General features: G+C 53.3%; 1 protein-coding gene across 1 annotated transcript in view; it reads right to left on the bottom strand.

The window, feature by feature from the left end:
- Positions 1 to 2,777: 2,777 nt before the first annotated feature.
- Positions 2,778 to 18,907, bottom strand: part of GPI (glucose-6-phosphate isomerase) — a 31,589-nt gene continuing 15,459 nt past the window's right edge. The window contains exons 10-18 of the mRNA XM_061138978.1: positions 7,616 to 7,676; positions 7,151 to 7,194; positions 6,885 to 7,037; positions 5,946 to 6,075; positions 5,715 to 5,791; positions 3,757 to 3,885; positions 3,458 to 3,533; positions 3,299 to 3,365; positions 2,778 to 3,181 (exon numbers count right to left, since the gene is read on the bottom strand). Coding sequence (XP_060994961.1) covers positions 3,049 to 3,181; positions 3,299 to 3,365; positions 3,458 to 3,533; positions 3,757 to 3,885; positions 5,715 to 5,791; positions 5,946 to 6,075; positions 6,885 to 7,037; positions 7,151 to 7,194; positions 7,616 to 7,676 — 870 coding nt within the window. The 3' untranslated portion in view covers positions 2,778 to 3,048. The remainder of the gene's footprint in view (positions 3,182 to 3,298; positions 3,366 to 3,457; positions 3,534 to 3,756; positions 3,886 to 5,714; positions 5,792 to 5,945; positions 6,076 to 6,884; positions 7,038 to 7,150; positions 7,195 to 7,615; positions 7,677 to 18,907) is intronic.

The raw sequence follows: 18,907 nt of genomic DNA, 5'->3' as shown, positions 1-18,907 counted from the left end.
GTGCTCTCTCCAATGTCATCTGATTATATCATAACACTACCTATTACAGCCTCTCCATCAACGTGTGATCACAGCATGAAGGCTTATTACTTAAGAGGAATTTTCAGTATGTGAATTACTACTGCATTCCAGAATTCCAGAAGCAATTTAAAAGCAATTTTGACACTGGCATTATTGTGAAGTCCTTGGGACGAGTGCTTGCATGTGTGAGACTTGGAAGTGTCTAACTTAATTCATGATTTTGTAGAGTTTGGGCCTCCTGACAAACTCACAGAAATCATCAAATGGTGATACATTTGATATTTGAGGAAATACAGAATGAAGATGTTGAACACTGCTTCAGTCTCACCCAAAGAGCTGTCTGTGATGGTTAATTTTACATGTCAACTTAACTGGGCTAAAGCATGACCAGATAGCTAATAAAAACATATTTTCTCTGATTGTCTATGACGGTGCTTCAGAAGAGAATAGCACTTGAATTGGTAGACTGAATAAAGATCTGCCCTCTATAATGTGAGTGGGCATTCTCCAATCTACTGAGAGCTCAAAGAGAACAAAAAGATGGAGTAAAGATGAATTTTCTCTCTTTGAGCCAGGACAACTGTCTTCTGCCCTTGCACATCAGAGCTCCTGGCTCTCAAGCCTTCAGACTCTGGACCTTAACATCAGTGGCCTCTTAGTTTTCATGCCTTCAGGGTCAAACTGAATTATGCCCCTGGCTTTCCTGAGTCTCCAGCTTGTTGACAGCATATTGGGGGATTTCTCAGCCTCCATAATCGTGTAAGCCTCCTCCCATAGGAAATCTCATTCACCTCTATAGAGATACACAGACATATATCCTATTGGTTCTGCTCCTCTGGAGAACTCATATACTATTCAAGACTCGCAACAACTGGCAGCTACACAGTAAGTGGAAGCTGTGAGTGATGACAGTGGCAGTGATGAGCAGAACAAGGTAGGGCCAAGGGACATGTGGCCAATTGTTTTCCAGGTCCTCTTCCTCCTGACGTGAGACTTGGCAGCTGGCCCAGAACTCAGGGGTCTCACTGCTACAAGATCCTTTGTGTGAAACCAAGTCAGCCTGAGACAGTCTGCTGCCAGAACTTTCCTCTAAGTTTTTTGTGTGTGCTTGCTCTTTTGTAAAGAGGAAGTGCCTCTGCTGGGAATATAGCTCACTTTTCATCAGCTGTATTAAGAAGGTGGGTCAGCAGGGGTTTCAACAGAGCCTGAGTGTTGAAGAGCCTCTATCAGTTCTGCAAAAGTGGGGAGAGAAGTGGACATTCACTTTGGGAATAAAAAAAGAATCTCACTTCACCAATAGGAAGATGAGAAGTGCTGACAATTTCTGTTACTTATTTTAGGTGGATATTTGCACCTATATGGTCACTCTTTACAATCAGGGTATTCCTTCCTTTCATGGGTACAGTTTCTCTTCTCTTTATAAGAACAAAAAAATACAAGTCCTGACTTTTTCCTGTTTTGAGGAAGGAACATGAGCAAGCCAGAGGACAACTCAAATGCAGGCAGCCCAGAAGATGGGGTGAAGGCCACCCTGATGACAGGGTCGAGGGCAGCAGGGCCTTATGAGGGGCAGTAGTTTTCCTGGTTCAGATCATTCTCTGTCATGGTCTAGGGTGTAGGTCTGGAAAGCTCAGCCTCTAGCATGCCCATTGGTTCTGTTCATCATTGTTTTTTTAAATCTTATTTAATTTTTGGCTTATTTACTTACTTATTTTTGGCTTATTTATGTATATCCCTTGTGGCTTAGCTGGTGAAGAATCTGCCTGCAATGCAGGCACCTGGGTTCAGTCTCTGGGTTGGAAAGATGCCCTGGAGAAGGGAAAGATGCCCTGGAGAAGGGAAAGGTTACCCACTCCAGTATTCTGGCTTGGAGAATTCCATGGACTGTATAGTCCCTGGGTCGCAGAGAGTCGGACATGACTGAGCGACTTGCACTTCACTTCATTTTTGGCTCTGCTGGATCTTCGTGGCCACTCCAGGTCTTTCTCTAATTGCAGTGAGCTGAGGCTACTCTTTAGTGATGCACGGGCTTCTTATTGCAGTTTCTGCTGTTGTGGGGCTCAGGCTCAGTAGTTGTGGCTCCTGGGCTCTAGAGTTTAGCTCAGTAAGAGTTTAGCTCATGCCCATGTGGTATATGGGCTTAGTTGCCCTGTGGCATGTGGAATCTTCCTGGACCAGGGATTGAACCCATGTCCCCTGCATTGGCAGGCAGATTTTTAACCACTGGACGACATGGAGAGTCCCATCAATTCTTTAAATGAAATTCCTTTTCAGCTAAGTTGGCCAGAAGTATTAATATATTGAATAGAAGTACCTTAAATAGAAAATAAAAAAGCAGTTTGTTCAAAATTCCTTTTTTTTCAATGTCTACCTTATAAAAGGAAAGAATTACCTGGGCACCTGGCCAGGAGTTAGCAGTCACTCTTGCTCTGGGCCAGGAATTCACCCAAAGAGACAAAATCTCACTGTGGTTTTAAAAACCGTTCATCAAACAGAAGGATACAGTCCCTCCAAAGCCACAAAGGTGAGCAGTGTAAGAAGACAGAGAAGAGATCCGGCTGCAGAGGCCAAGCTGCCCTTGAGACATGGGCAGTGCCCCGCTCCACCTACTCTCTCCTCAAGGGACCATCTTCCAGTGTGGATCTGCTCACCAATTACAGTCAAGCCTCAGTCAAGGCAACCACTCTTCCTACTGGGCACCTTGACTTCTGCAGAAAGCCCATCTCACAACAAAGAGGCTAAGCCCATGACCTCCTTTGTGACATATTTATTTTTCTTCCTGGTACACGAAGATAAACATAGATCAGAAAAATCAGTTGCACTGAAACACTTCAGCCAACTGTATAACAGAGAGGATGTGGACACTGAGAGGGCAGGGGTGGCAATTCCAGACTAGCTTCCCCCAAAGGGCTTGTGGTCCAAGCCCAAAACCAGAGGGTGCTCTGGGCAGGACCGTGCAGTGCAGACTCTGGGCAGGCAGACAAGAAGGACCAGTCACAACAGGGGCTACTGCTGGGCACGAGTTTATTAGCTTCTGGCCTCGCGCTCCTGCTTGATGAAGTTGATCAGCCCATTGGTGGAAGAATCGTGAGAAGTCACTGGGCTGCTGCCGTCAAGCTCAGGTTCAATTTTCTTAGCCAGCTGCTTTCCCAGCTCCACTCTGCCAGGGAGAGGAGAAATAAGGGTATGAGGAGGCTTCCAGCATTACTAGTGAAATCCACAAGCCAACTCACCTCGGGTAGGCATTCCCTACCCTCCCCTCGAGCCAGCAACTCACCCCCACTGGTCAAAGCTGTTGATGTCCCAGATGACGCCCTGAATGAAGATCTTGTGCTCATACATGGCTGTGGAGGGGGTACATGTGGAGGGAAGCACGTTAGGGTTCCCCTAGCCCACTCAGACCTACCCCAAGCTGAGACCTTCCCCGCTTACTCACCAATCAAGGCTCCAAGAATGAATGGCGTGAGTCTGGTGAACACTATAGAATTGGTCGGGCGATTTCCTTCAAAGACCTTCAGAAAACACCCAGGAATGTCCTCCAGTTAGTCGTGGCCCCCAGCTCTTCAGAAGGGAAGCACCCCCTGCCCAAGGCTGGGGTGGGCAGGTCCATGAGGACAGCCCCCCCTACTGTGCAGGACAGGACAGTGCTCCCCGAGCCCCCGTCCACGGCCACACAACTTCATCCTTCCGGCTCCAGGATGCCACCCCAAAGCCCAGTCCAAGAGAAGCACTGACCTTGTGGGGCAACAGCTTCTCAAAGTCCTCTGGACTCCTTCCAGCAGCCTGTAGCTCCTTCCGGGCCTCCTCTGTCGACTTCCCCCTCATCAGGGCCTCAGTCTGGGCCAAGAAGTTGGCCAGGAGGATCTGACGAGAGAGACATCAAGTACCATTGTGAAGCACTGTATGAGCTTCAGGCAGACAGATGAGACTGCCTGGCACTGCCCAGTTGGGGTGAGTCTCAACAGTTGGGGTCAGCCTGATTGCCTCCAACTCTAGAGCTTATTTGGAACAAGTGGGGACAACAGAGCACATCCAAGGACACCAGAAACTAGGTAACAACAATAAGTACCCTTCAAGGACTATGTACTACTTGCTGAGCGGCCGTTTAAAAACTTTACCAATGTTTATCTTTTAAGACTGTAAGGGGCAGAGGCATCATCTCTCTTTTCTAGCTGAGCCTCAGTTTCTTCAAGTCAACAGCACTGAATCCAAGACAGAGGAACAGACGGGAAGAATCAGAATTCAAACCCAGGACACCGAGTCCAAAGCTTGTGCCCACAGTAACCTGTACTACTCTGCACACCGGAGATAAGGCAGGAGCAGTCCCCTTCAAGGATTCTTGTCACCTCCGGAGTGGGGTGGTTTTCCCCTTGCTGCTGTGGCAGACAAGATCTTGAATCCCTGATCTTTGCCCCCTGCTGTTAATGCCTGTGTGCACAGCATGGCAAAAGGGATTTGGTAGAGGGATTTGGAGCTAAGGTTACAGACCTTACGATAAGGAGATTATCTGGGTGGACCCAATGTAATCACATGGCCCTTAAAAATAGAGACATGCAACTGAAGAAGAGGCAGGACAAAATTGAAGCATCAGATGGACTTAGCCCATCCCTGCAGGTTCTGAGACCAAGAGCCAAAAGGGTTTCTAGAAGTTGAGCACGGCTCCCAGCTATCAGCAAAGAAACTGGACCTTGGTCCTACAACATAGGGAAATGGTAAAACTCAACATTCCAAAAACAAAGATCATGGCATCTGGTCCCACCACTTCATGGCAAATAGATGGGGAAACCAAGGAAACAGAGATTTTATTTTTGGGGGCTCCAAAATCACTGCAGATGGTGACTGTAGCCATGAAATTAAAAGATGCTCATTCCTTGGAAGAAAAGCTATGACCAACCTAGAGAGCATATTAAAAAGCATAGACCTTTGTTGACAAAAGCCCATCTAGTCAAAGCTATGGTTTTTCCAGTAGTCATGTATGGATGTGAGAGTTGGACCATAAAGAAAGCTGAGCACTCAAGAACTGATGATTTTGAACTGTGGTGTTAGAGAAAACTCTTGAGAGTCCCTTGGACTGCAAGGAGATCAAACCAGTCAATCTTAAAGGAAGTAAGTCCTGAATATTCATTGGAAGGACTGATGCTGAAGCTGAAACTCCTATACTTTGGTGACATGATGCAAAGAACTGACTTCTTCGAAAAGACCCTGATGCTGGGAAAGACTGAATGCAGGAGAAGGAGATGACAGAGGATGAGATGGTTGGATGGTATCACTGACTTGATTGATGAGTTTGAGCAAGCTCTGGGAGATGGTGATGGACAGGGAAGCCTAGTGTGCTATAGTCCATGGAGTCACAAAGAATCGGACACAACTGAGCAAATGAACTGATAAGGAAATAGATTCTACCAACAATCTGAATGAATGAGGAAAAGGCTGCCCCCCAGAACCTCCAAAAAGGAACATAACCCTGCGGATACCCTGACTTCAGCCTGAGACCCTCAGCAGAGACCCAGCAAGCATGATGGACTGCGGCCCAAAGAAACCCAAGACAATAAATGAGTGTTGTTTTTAAGCCACTAAGCCTGTGGTGACAGGAACAGAAAACTAGTCAGTGCTGACTAATGCATCAGTCTTAAGAGGTCTGGGTGTGATGTGAATCTAAGACAGCTGAAGAGGGTCAGGAAGAGTGTTTTTACCTTGTGATGCAAACCGTTCCTTATGGGGTGCTGGCTCTGGACCGGGATGAGGAAGTCGCAGGGTATCATCTTGGTACCTGTGAAGGGCACGGCAGTCACTCAGGTACCTACCCCCACCATGGGAGCCACCCACACGGTCTACAAGGGAACCCTCATCTGATGGAGGGGGGCTCTGCCGGCAGGCCCTCCCCATCCCTAGTAGCACTCCTGCCCTGGCCAGGTGGGCCCTACCTTGGTGGATGAGCTGGTAGAAGGCGTGTTGGCCATTGGTCCCTGGCTCCCCCCACACAATGGGGCCTGTCTGGTAGTTCACACGGGCGCCGGACTTGGTGATGTACTTCCCATTGGACTCCATGTCACCCTGGAACAGGGCCAGAAACCCAGCCCTCGATCTGCAAGTCTTGCTCTTCACGCACCATCCCCAAAACCTGCCTAGGACGCACCAGACATGCCTGCCCTGCCCCGTGAGATCCTTTTGTGTCCTCACCTGGGAGGGCAGAAGTCACAAGCTTTTTGCCTTTGACCCATGACCAGGAGAAGGTAGGAATGCAGGTCCAGGGAGGACCCATCACTAGGGGAAGGCAGGTATGGCAGTACAGGGAGGACCTTCCTAAGAGCAGACACTGGTCACAAAATCTTTAAGTGATTTCTTAAGGCAGGCTGGGGTCCAGGCTGTACTGCATTTGATGGTCATCACCTCAACCAGACTCTGGTCTTGGGGCTGGCCTCAGCCCCTCCTCCAGTCACAGAATCCACTGCTTCAAGGGGGCTATGGAGATTCCAGGGGCAGAGGGCTGTGAGAAGCCCAAAGAGGCACCACAGCCTGGGTGTAACCTTGCTTTTCTGGAGGGAGGCAAAGGCAGTGCAAACTATGGGGGTCGCAGGCCGTGGCCCCAGTCTAACAGGTGATGTCCAAGAAAGAAGTGACCCGGTTGAGGCACATGCCCTGAGCCACGCCAGAGCCTGACCGGCCACGACACCGTGACAGCCAGTCACGCCCCTCCCGTGGTAGGCCAACCTGACTGACATGGATCCTGGTTAGAGATTCACCAGGAGAGGGGGAGCACGGTGGGCCTTGGACATGCCCGAGGCTAGCGAGGGAAAGGCCCTAGGAGGAGCGGTAACCTGGGCTCAGGGCCCTGACCCACGGCCTGGCCCGGCAGCTGGTACCTGCTGGAAGTAGGCAGCAAAGCGGTGCAGGTACTGGTCATAGGGCAGCATGGCGTGCGTCTCACACCCAAAGCAGTTGATGTACCATATGCCCAGCAGAGCCAGCAGCACCGGGGCATTCTTCTCCAGGGGCGTCGTGCGGAAGTGCTGGTCCTGCGAGGAGAGCAGGGCGGAGGGGGCTGAGCAGCTGCCGAGGGGGAGGGAGCCGCACCAACCTACGTGCCGCTGGCCGGCGCCTGCCGCGGAACTCGGGCCTCAGCACTTACCATCCAGTGAGCCCCCGACAGCAGCTGCTCGAAGTTGTCAAATCCTGCGACACAAAAAGCAGCGTCAACAGAAATGATCGCGCCCTGTGCCTCCAGGCCATGGACACAGCTGCTTCTAGAACCAGGGGAAGGCTGGAGGGGAAGTCAGAAGCAACAAGTGGGAGGACGAGGGCCTGTGGAAAGCCTCTCTAATCAGAGTCAGTCCTGAGCTCAAAGGCAGCTGTAACTCCACCTGGCGTGGGGAATGAGCTGGACCACAGTTGTGAGGGGCAGGGAGAAAGGCCAACCTGCAAATCCCAAGGGTCACTCGGCCTTTCCCATCTGACCTGGGAGAAAGGCTCCCATCAAGGGCAGAGAGGCCAGCAGCCTGTGGGAACAGAAGGGCATCTGGGGACACGAGCCCCCACCCCTACCTCAGACTGCAGCAGCGTCTCCGGGACAGAGACACAGAACACACACACTCACCCACGTGCAGGGCAATGGAGAGTCCGATGGCTGACCACAGCGAGTAGCGGCCTCCCACCCACTAGAAGAGACAGGAAAAGGCGCTGAGGAAGGGTTGCCACACCCCGCCCCCCCTCCCTCCTGCCAAGAAACTTGTCCCCGGGAGCCATGCTCTTCCACAGGTGCAGCCCACCTCTGCAGAGGGCCTGGCCCAACCCACCTCTGAGAAGCAACAGCAAGCCAGGCGCTGGCAGCTGTTGGGCTGACCAACAGCACTAACTACACATGGACTGACCAGAGCCACAGACTCAACCAAAGACCTTACTGTGGCTGGTCCGGCCTCCCCAGACACCGACAGACCTGAGCCTCATACCTGCACAGGTCCAGACTCACCAGACACTGACAGACCCGGGCCTCATACCTGCACTGGTCCGGCCTCCCCAGACACCGACAGACCCGAGCCTCCTACCTGCACAGGTCCAGACTCACCAGACACTGACAGACCCGGGCCTCATACCTGCACTGGTCCGGCCTTCCCAGACACCAACAGACCCAAGCCTCATACCTGAGCAAGGTCTGGCCTCCTCAGACACCGACAGACCTGGGCCTCACACATGCACTGGTCCAGCCTCCACAGACACCGAAAGACCTGGGCCTCATACCTGAACCAGCTCCAGCCTCCTCAGACACCGACAGACCCGGGCCTCATACCTGAGCAAGGTCTGGCCTCCTCAGACACTGACAGATCTGGGCTTCATACCTGCACCAGGTCCGGCCAGCCTCCCCAGACACCGACAGAGCTGGGGGCCCTCATACCTGCACAGGTCCGGCCTCCCCAGACACCGACAGACCTGAGCCTCATACCTGCACAGGTCCAGACTCACCAGACACTGACAGACCCGGGCCTCATACCTGCACTGGTCCGGCCTCCCCAGACACCGACAGACCCGAGCCTCCTACCTGCACAGGTCCAGACTCACCAGACACTGACAGACCCGGGCCTCATACCTGCACTGGTCCGGCCTTCCCAGACACCAACAGACCCAAGCCTCATACCTGAGCAAGGTCTGGCCTCCTCAGACACCGACAGACCTGGGCCTCACACATGCACTGGTCCAGCCTCCACAGACACCGAAAGACCTGGGCCTCATACCTGAACCAGCTCCAGCCTCCTCAGACACCGACAGACCCGGGCCTCATACCTGAGCAAGGTCTGGCCTCCTCAGACACTGACAGATCTGGGCTTCATACCTGCACCAGGTCCGGCCAGCCTCCCCAGACACCGACAGAGCTGGGGGCCCTCATACCTGCACAGGTCCGGCCTTACCAGACACCGACAGACCTGGGCCTCATACCTGAACCAGCTCCAGCCTCCTCAAACACTGACAGACCTGAGCCTCATACCTGAGCAAGGTTTTGCCTCCCCAGACACTGACAGACCTGGGCCTCACACATGCACTGGTCCAGCCTCCACAGACACCGACAGACCTGGGCCTCATACCTGAACCAGCTCCAGCCTCCTCAAACACTGACAGACCTGAGCCTCATACCTGAACAAGGTTTTGCCTCCCCAGACACTGACAGACCTGGGCCTCACACATGCACTGGTCCAGCCTCCACAGACACCGACAGACCTGGGCCTCATACCTGAACCAGCTCCAGCCTCCTCAGACACCGACAGACCCTGGCCTCATAACTGAGCAAGGTCTGGCCTCCTCAGACACCGACAGATCTGGGCTTCATACCTGCACCAGGTCCGGCCAGCCTCCCCAGACACCGACAGAGCTGGGGGCCCTCATACCCGCACAGGTCCGGCCTCATCAGACACCGACAGACCCGAGCCTCCTACCTGCACAGGTCCAGACTCACCAGACACCGACAGACCTGGGCCTCATACCTGAACCAGCTCCAGCCTCCTCAGACACCGACAGACCCGGGCCTCATACCTGAGCAAGGTCTGGCCTCCTCAGACACTGACAGATCTGGGCTTCATACCTGCACCAGGTCCGGCCAGCCTCCCCAGACACCGCCAGAGCTGGGGGCCCTCATACCTGCACAGGTCTGGCCTTACCAGACACTGACAGACCTGGGCCTCATACCTGAACCAGCTCCAGCCTCCTCAAACACTGACAGACCTGAGCCTCATACCTGAGCAAGGTTTTGCCTCCCCAGACACTGACAGACCTGGGCCTCACACATGCACTGGTCCAGCCTCCACAGACACCGACAGACCTGGGCCTCATACCTGAACCAGCTCCAGCCTCCTCAGACACCGACAGACCCAGGCCTCATAACTGAGCAAGGTCTGGCCTCCTCAGACACCGACAGATCTGGGCTTCATACCTGCACCAGGTCCGGCCAGCCTCCCCAGACACCGACAGAGCTGGGGGCCCTCATACCCGCACAGGTCCGGCCTCACCAGACACCGACAGACCCGGGCCTCATACCTGAGCAAGGTTTAGCCTCCTCAGACACTGACAGATCTGGGCTTCATACCTGCACCAGGTCCAGCCGGCCTCCCCAGACACCAACAGACCCGGGCCTCATACCTGCACAGGTCCGGCCTCCCCAGACACCAACAGACCCGGGCCTCATACCTGCACAGGTCCAGACTCACCAGACACTGACAGACCCGGGCCTCATACCTGCACTGGTCCGGCCTTCCCAGACACCGACAGACCCGAGCCTCATACCTGAGCAAGGTCTGGCCTCCTCAGACACCGACAGACCTGCGCCTCACACATGCACTGGTCCAGCCTCCACAGACACCGACAGACCCGAGCCACCTACCTGCACAGGTCCAGACTCACCAGACACCGACAGACCTGGGCCTCATACCTGAACCAGCTCCAGCCTCCTCAGACACCGACAGACCCGGGCCTCATACCTGAGCAAGGTCTGGCCTCCTCAGACACTGACAGATCTGGGCTTCATACCTGCACCAGGTCCGGCCAGCCTCCCCAGACACCGACAGAGCTGGGGGCCCTCATACCTGCACAGGTCTGGCCTCACCAGACACCGACAGACCTGGGCCCCATACCTGAACCAGCTCCAGCCTCCTCAAACACTGACAGACCTGAGCCTCATACCTGAGCAAGGTTTTGCCTCCCCAGACACTGACAGACCTGGGCCTCACACATGCACTGGTCCAGCCTCCACAGACACCGACAGACCTGGGCCTCATACCTGAACCAGCTCCAGCCTCCTCAGACACCGACAGACCCAGGCCTCATACCTGAGCAAGGTCTGGCCTCCTCAGACACCGACAGATCTGGGCTTCATACCTGCACCAGGTCCGGCCAGCCTCCCCAGACACCGACAGAGCTGGAGGCCCTCATACCCGCACAGGTCCGGCCTCACCAGACACCGACAGACCCGGGCCTCATACCTGAGCAAGGTGTAGCCTCCTCAGACACTGACAGATCTGGGCTTCATACATGCACCAGGTCCAGCCGGCCTCCCCAGACACCAACAGACCCGGGCCTCATACCTGCACAGGTCTAGCCTCCTCAGATACCAACAGACCCGGACCTCATACCTGCACAGGTCTGGCCTCCCCAGACACCAACAGACCTGGGCCTCATACCTGCACAGGTCTGGCCTCACCAGACACCGACAGACCCGGGCCTCATACCTGCACAGGTCTGGCCTCCCCAGACACCGACAGACCCGGGCCTCATACCTGCACAGGTCTGGCCTCACCAGACACCGACAGACCGAGGCCTCATACCTGGGCAAGGTTTGGCCTCCTCAGACACTGACAGATCTGGGCTTCATTCCTGCACCAGGTCCGGCCGGCCTCCCCAGACACCAACAGACCCGGGCCGCACACCTGCACAGGTCTAGCCTCCTCAGATACCAACAGACCCAGACCTCATACCTGCACAGGTCTGGCCTCACCAGACAAACAGATCCAGGCCTCCATACCTGCACAGGTCCGGCCTCACCAGACACTGACAGACCCAGGGTCTCATACCTGCACCAGGTCTGTCCTCCCCAGACACTGACAGACCCAGGGCCTCATAGGTGAGCCAGGTCCAGCCTCCTCAGACACCAACAGATCCAGTGCCTAGCCCACCTCCTTGAACACTGACAAATCAGAATCCCATACCTGTGTCTGGTCATGCCTCCTAGGACATCAACAGAGCCAGTGACTCATGCCTGTGTCCAGCCTCTGTCAACACTAACCTTCTACCTGTGCCCATGCTACCCTGAGCAACCAAAGACCTACCTGACTGTGGCCACTGCTCCTCAGACCCAGTGCATCATACCTGGGTCTGGTCTTGCCTCTTCTGACAATGAGAGACCCAGTGCCTTGTACCTGAGCCCATCCCCGACTCCTCTGTACTGACAGACACAGCTCCTCCTACCTGTGCCAGCCCTGCTTCCTGGGACACTGACAGGCCCAGCAGCTCATACCTGGACTTGACTGATCTTCAGCCTCAGCCCAAGACACACCAAGACCTGCCATTCACACTGTGCCCTCCCATGGCACACTGCAGATTCCACTTTGTACCATCGGAATCCTCAGCGCTCCAATCACATCCTCCTAACAACTATTTATGGAGTACCCACCAAGTTCCTAGCATAGGCAGTGCCAACAATCCATGGGGGTGAAAGATATAAATGAAACAATCATGCCAATATATGTGAAAATGAGATAAAGGCGACAGGAATACAATACTGAAACCAATAATAAAAGGACTCTGAAGGTGCTTCAGCCTAGATGTGAAGAATGGGCAAGTATTACTCAGGGAAGCACAGAGGGAGGAGGATTCCAGGAGCCAGAAGAGCATATGCAAAGCTTGTGTAGCAAGAACAGCCTTTCTCAACAGTGAGAGAATTAAGCCCCACAGAAAATGCTTTGAATGACTTAGTTTCTCCATACTCCCAAGGTTGGTCCAAGGCTAGCATCCTTCCAGATGCAAAAGAGAGATGTTACTTCATTATATCCAATGGCTGCCTTGGGGCATTAGGATTTAATGCTCTCCTGAAAGCCCACTGAGAAAGGCTGGGCAGGAAAACGGGTAGCACAATTTTGAAGATGAAGGAAGGAGTGATAAACTGGTGGGCAGAAATTGAGAGAGGCAAGGCTAGAGAACCAAGAAGTCTGTGGGTGAGGTGGGAATGGAAGCAGGAAACCACACAGGAGCCCCAGAGGTCGTCCAAAGAATGATGTCACCCTGGATGGGGGTGGCAGGGATGCACACACTGACTCAGGATGTTCAGTTAAACAGGAGGAATTGGAAGGATGAGAGGGTCAAGAAAGGATCAGACGTTTCTGGCTTGGGTAATAAAGATGAATATGATGAGGTTCTTTACTTAGAAAGGGTCTGGGGTTTGGGGGAATCTGACCTGACAGTCACAGTCCCATAGACCACACTATGCCTGACAGAGGCTCTCAGATCTCACCCAATACACTCAAACCCAGGACTGAGTAGACGGCCAGGGCGCAGACTGACAGATTCCAGGCTGCTGACCTTGGCTGAGGGCAGGGTCTCAGACTTGACGTTTGTTTTGGGAAGAGCCCAGCAAAGCCAGTATCTGATTTGAGCCTCTGAAACCTCAAGCTGCAGACACAGATTGCTAGACCTCACCTTTACCTGCAGTGAGTTCAGAACACACCTTAAAGACGTAGCACCTGAGTCAGTTCTAAGTTCTGAGCCTCACTAGCCTCAGACCTCACCTTCTCCAACCAGGTATAATGCAATCTCTTTCCACACGTGGTTAGTTCAGACCCTGCCAATCAGACCCCAATGTGACAGACTACACCCCGGACTGGTTACAGATCCCCTGGCCTCTGCAACACTGCCCATCACACCAGACCAGGGTGCTGGGGACAGGTGGCTGACATGGCTCAGCGTATTCTACGTCTCCTACCTGAACCCAAGGGCTCCACAGACCTCCCCAGGCAGACCTAGGTAAACATAACTACGATCACTCTGGCTTTCCCTCAGTGACAGTCCACGCTACCCACTTAAGTGTTCTGATCGACCCTACCATTGAGGGTCCCACCTGTGTCTGAACCACCTTCTCAGGCCTTCCAATCACACCAATTAGGTATTTCTGGGCTAGATCTTGCCCCATTCATTTCATCTAACAAGTCCAGGGATTCCAACTTGTACCTGAACCCTGGGGGCAAAAACACACCTAAGATCATGTTTATATACCTCTACCCATGTGACAGACTCACTGACAAAGGCAGGTCCACATAGAAACCCTGGGCAATGATACAAGGGCTTCACCTGTGAGGTTAACTCTGCCTACCTATGTCTGACTCCAGTATCTCATACCACAGGGTTATATACCTGTCAGAGACAGGCTCCAGACAGCTCAGCTCATGAACCAGGCTTCACGTACCTGGCTGTGCCTAACCTTGACCCCTTACATCTCAACCCGCAGACCCAGGCCACCTCCCTGAGCCCAGCTCCAGACTCCTCACACCTTCCCAAAGGATCTCGCCGAGAGATCTGATGCTGTATCAGTCCCTGCTTAACCTGGGCATCAAAACCTCAGCAGGGAGTCTCAGACCTCATCGGAAGCAAAAATCTCTGCATATCTGTGCTCAGCAGGCCCCACCTAAGAGCTATGGTTCTACCTACTTGTGATTAACCCCAGGCCTAACCTCTATGACCTGGGTCAGAATCATGCTCCAAGGATTTCACCTGCAAGGACCAAAGTCCTTGCTTGAGAGAGTCACCTCCACCTACTCAACTAAGAGCTTGAGAGAGTCACCTCCACCTACTCCAACTAAGAGCCCTCAGATCACCTATGACCCCAGAGTTCCACCTACCTGCAGAAGACCCCAATGCGTGACCAGAAGTCACTCTACCAATCCAGGCTTAACCCCGGTCCTTCAGCCATCACCAAAAGACCAGGGGTATATACCTCTGCCTGAATCCAACACCTTAAAGAGTCACATCTACCTATCTGTGTTCAAGCCTGGTCTTACCACTGAGGGTCCCACCTGTGTCTGAGTCACCTTCTCAGGCCTTACCAGTCACACCAATTATATATTTCTGGACTAGATCTTGCCCCACTCATTTCAACTAACAAGTCCAGGGATGCCAACTTGTACCTGAACCCAGGGGGCAAAAACCCACCTAAGATCATGTTTACACACCTCTGCCCATGTGACCCTGATCCTTAGGCCTTCTCAAGACTACACTTGGCAGACCAGCTTTGCCTTCCTGCCTCTGACCTGGGCTCCTCAGAACACACTTGCTGGGCCAGCTCTGCCTACCTGTACATGACCCTGGACCTCAGTTCATACCTGGCGAACAGCTCTGTCTACCTGTACATGGCCCTGGATCCTCCGATCATACCTAGTGGACCAGCTCTGCGTACATGTACACGATCCTGGATCATCAGACCATACCTAGGGGACCAGCTCTGCCTACACGTATATGACCCTGGCCTCACGTGCAGTACCTGATGGACTAGCTCCGCCTACCTGTGCTTGATCCTGAATCCTTGGACCATTCATAACCAGACAGCTCTGCCTACCTGTACATAACCCTGGACCTTCAGACCGTACCTGACAGACCAACTTACCCACCTGTGTATGACCCTGGCTCCTCATGCTGTGCCCAGTGAACCAGTTCTGCTTACCTGGGCTTAACCCTGAGTCCTCAGGTCATACCGACAACAATTCTGCCTACCTGAATGTGACCCTGTCTCCTCAGACCATACTTAGTAGACTACCTCAGCCAACATGGACATTACCTTGGATCCAGTCTATACCTGGCAGATGAGCTCTGCCTACCTGTTCTTGACCCTGGGTCCTCAGATTGCATTTGGTAGACCAGTTCAGCTTACCTGTACTTGACCCTGGCTCATCAGACCAGATCTTACAAACCAGCTCTGCCTACCTGTACATAACCCTGAGTCCGCACCTGGCAGGCCACCTCTACCTACCTGTACTTGACCCTGGCTCCTTTTGCCATACCTACCAAACCAGCTTTGCCTGCCTACCTGCCTCCGACCCAGGCTCCTCAGAACACACTTGCTGGGCCAGCTCTGCCTACCTGTACATGACCCTGGATTGTCAGACCAGATCCAGGGAACCAGGATGTACATGACCCTGGTTTCATGTGCTATACCTAATGGACCAGTTCTGCCTACCTGGATACAAGCTGGACCTTCAGATCATACCTGACAGACCAGCTCTGCCTACCTGGGCTTGACCCTGGCTCCTCAGACCATCCATTATGAACCAGTTCTACCTACCTGACCATGACCCTGGCTCCTTGTGCTACCAAGTGGCCCAGCTCTGCTTACCTGGGCTTAACCCTGGATCCTCAGACCATACCTAGCAGACCAGTTCTACCCACCTGACCACGACCCTGGCTCCTCAGACCACATCTTACAGACCAGCTTTGCCCACGTGTATATGACCCTGGGTTCTGAGGCTGTGCCAAGAGGGCCAGCTCTACCTACCTGTATGTGACCCTGGCTCCGTGTGTGAACCAGCTCAGCTTACCTGTGAGTGGCTCTATCTCCTCAGATCTTACCTAGTGGATTAGTGCCTACCTGTGCTTAATTCTGGGTCCTCAGGCCATACCCAGCAGAACAGTTCTGCCTACCTGTACATGACACCAGCTTCTTATGCTGTACCTAGCAGACCAGCTTTGCCTACCTGGATCCAGGATCCTCAGACCATGTCTAACCAGACACCTCTGCCTACCTGTACACCACCCTGGACAGACCATACCTGACAGACCAGCTCTGCCTACCTGTACATGACCCTGAGTCCTTGCACTGTCCCGAGTGGATCAGCTCTGCTTACCTGTGCACTTGACCCTGGCTCCTTATGATACACCGTGTGGGCCAACTCTGCCTACCTGTGCTCGAGTCCTCAGACTCAAGCGGATAGTGCTGCCTACCTGTACGTGACCCTGGATCCTTAGACTGCACTTGGCGGACCAGCTCTGCTTACCTGTACGCAATTCTGGACTCTCAGACCATACCTGACAGACCGGGCTCTGCCTACCTGTGCTTGACCCTGGATCCTCAGACCATACCAGACAGACCGGGCTCTGCCTACCTGTGCTTGACCCTGGATCCTGAGACCATACCTGACAGACCGGGCTCTGCCTACCTGTATGTCCCTGGTTCCCCAGGCTGCACCGTGTGGGCCCCCTCTACCTACCTGCTCTCGACCCTGGTTCCTTGTACTGTACCTGTGCTTGACTCTTAATCCTTGGACTGTACTCAGAGGACGAGTTCTACCTACCTGTGCTTGACCCTGGATCACTGGACCATACCTAACCATGCCCTACCTGCCTACTTGCTCACGACCCTGGACCTTCAGACCATACCTAGACCACATCTACCTACCTGTTCTTGACCCTGGCTCCTTGTGCAAACCAGGTCTGCTTACCTGTGCACGACTCTATCTCCTCACACCTTCTGCCTACCTGGGCTCGATTCCAGGTCCTGAGACCATACCCAATGGAACAGTTCTGCCTACCTGTCCATGACCCTGGCTTCTTACACTGTACCTAGCACAGGCTTTGCCTACCTGTGCTTGACTTCAGTCCCCAAACCATACGGAGCAGATAGCTCTGCCTACCTGCACATGACCCTGGGTCCTCAAACTATACCTACCCAGCCAGCTCTGCCTACCTGCACATGACCCTGGATCCTCAGACCATACATTACGGACCAGCTCTGCCTACCTGTAGTTGACCCTGCGTCCTCAGATCACACCCAATGAACCAATTCTGCCCACCTCTACATGACCCTGGCTCCTTGTACTAGCAGACCAGCTCTAGTACCTGTGCGCAACTCTGAGGCCTCAGACCATACCCAACAGAACAGTTCTGCCTACCTGGACATTCCCCTGACCTTCAGTCCATATCTGGCAGACTAGCTTGGCCTACCTGTATATGACCTGGATCCTCAGACCCTGCCCAGCAGACCAATTCTGTCTACTTGTTAATGACTCTGGCACCTCACACACCGTACCTAGCGGACCAGCTCTGCTCACCTGTGCTTGACTCTGGTTCTTCTTGGCGTGTGACCAGTCAGTTCTACCTACCTGAGATTGACCCTGGCTCCTGAGCCTGCAGCTGGACGGCCTTGCCTCTACCGACCTGTGCATGAGCCTGCAGCTAGACGGCCTTGCCTCTACCGACCTGGGCGTGACCCTGGGTCTTTCAACTGCACATGATGAGCCACCTCTGGCTGCCCGTGCTTGTTCCTGGCTCCTGAGGCTGCCCCTGGCAGGCTAGCTCTGCCCCAGTTCAGCTCGCCAGAGGTCATCTAAGACATGTGGTTCTTTCCTGGACTCACCTGTGACTTTTGAGATTTCACTGGACAGACCCAGTTTCCTGAACTTGTTCCACAGACTTACCTGACAAACTCTACTCACCTGTGCTTAACTCACCCTGTGAGATGCAAGAATAAAACCTGTTCCCTACACAGACTCCATAGATCTTACCTGAGAAACTCAATTCCACATACCTGCACCTGGGCACAACTCATCATCATAAGACATCTGCCAAGAAGCAGTTCTACCTACCTATCCTGACCTTACCTGGGAGATCCAGCTCCTGAGATCTCACCTGAGACACCTCCCTCTATCCATCTGTCTTCACTTTATATTCTCAGAGATCATCTAAAAAACCCAGTTCTTTCTAGATAAACCTAACTGGCTCCTCAGGCCTCACTTGACAGATCTACCTACTTGTTCCTGACCTCAACTGTGGGACAGAATTTAATGAACCCAAACGTGGCTTTCCAACCTACTTCCAGCTTGCCTCTGGCTTAGAGACTTAACCTGAAAAACTCAATCTACCTGCACTGAACCTCAGTTCCTCAGATTCATGATACAAACCAGGGACTGACCTCAACAGCTCAGACCTCACCTGTTCAGGAACCAGGAGTACAAGCCTGTCTCTCGCCTCACCTCCAACCTTACCTGACATACCTGCTATGCACACCTGAGACAGACATAGAATTCCCGAACCTTCCAGATGGATGGATGCAGTGCTCCATCTCTTTGCCTGACTCCAGTTTTTCAATCTTTTCCCAGGGGCCCATGGGCCATTGCCCTGAGATCACCAGAACTGCTCGGACAACTGACGACACAATTCTGACCTGGACCCAACCATGGATTTCTAAGCCCACTTGTCAGACTCAGCTCTGTCTCTAACTATCTTTGGCTCCAGTGTCCTTATCTAACCAACCCACTTCTGCCCAGATGTTGTCTAATCTCAGTTCCTCGGGTCTCCCCAAGACACCGAGTTACACACACCTAGTCTGATTCTAGCTTCTGAGACCTCAAACAGATGTGGCTTTACAGATGAC

Source organism: Dama dama, chromosome 4 (genome assembly GCF_033118175.1).
Source record: "Dama dama isolate Ldn47 chromosome 4, ASM3311817v1, whole genome shotgun sequence".
Classification (NCBI taxonomy): Eukaryota; Metazoa; Chordata; class Mammalia; order Artiodactyla; family Cervidae; genus Dama; species Dama dama.
This window is presented reverse-complemented; position numbering and strand designations above follow the sequence as displayed.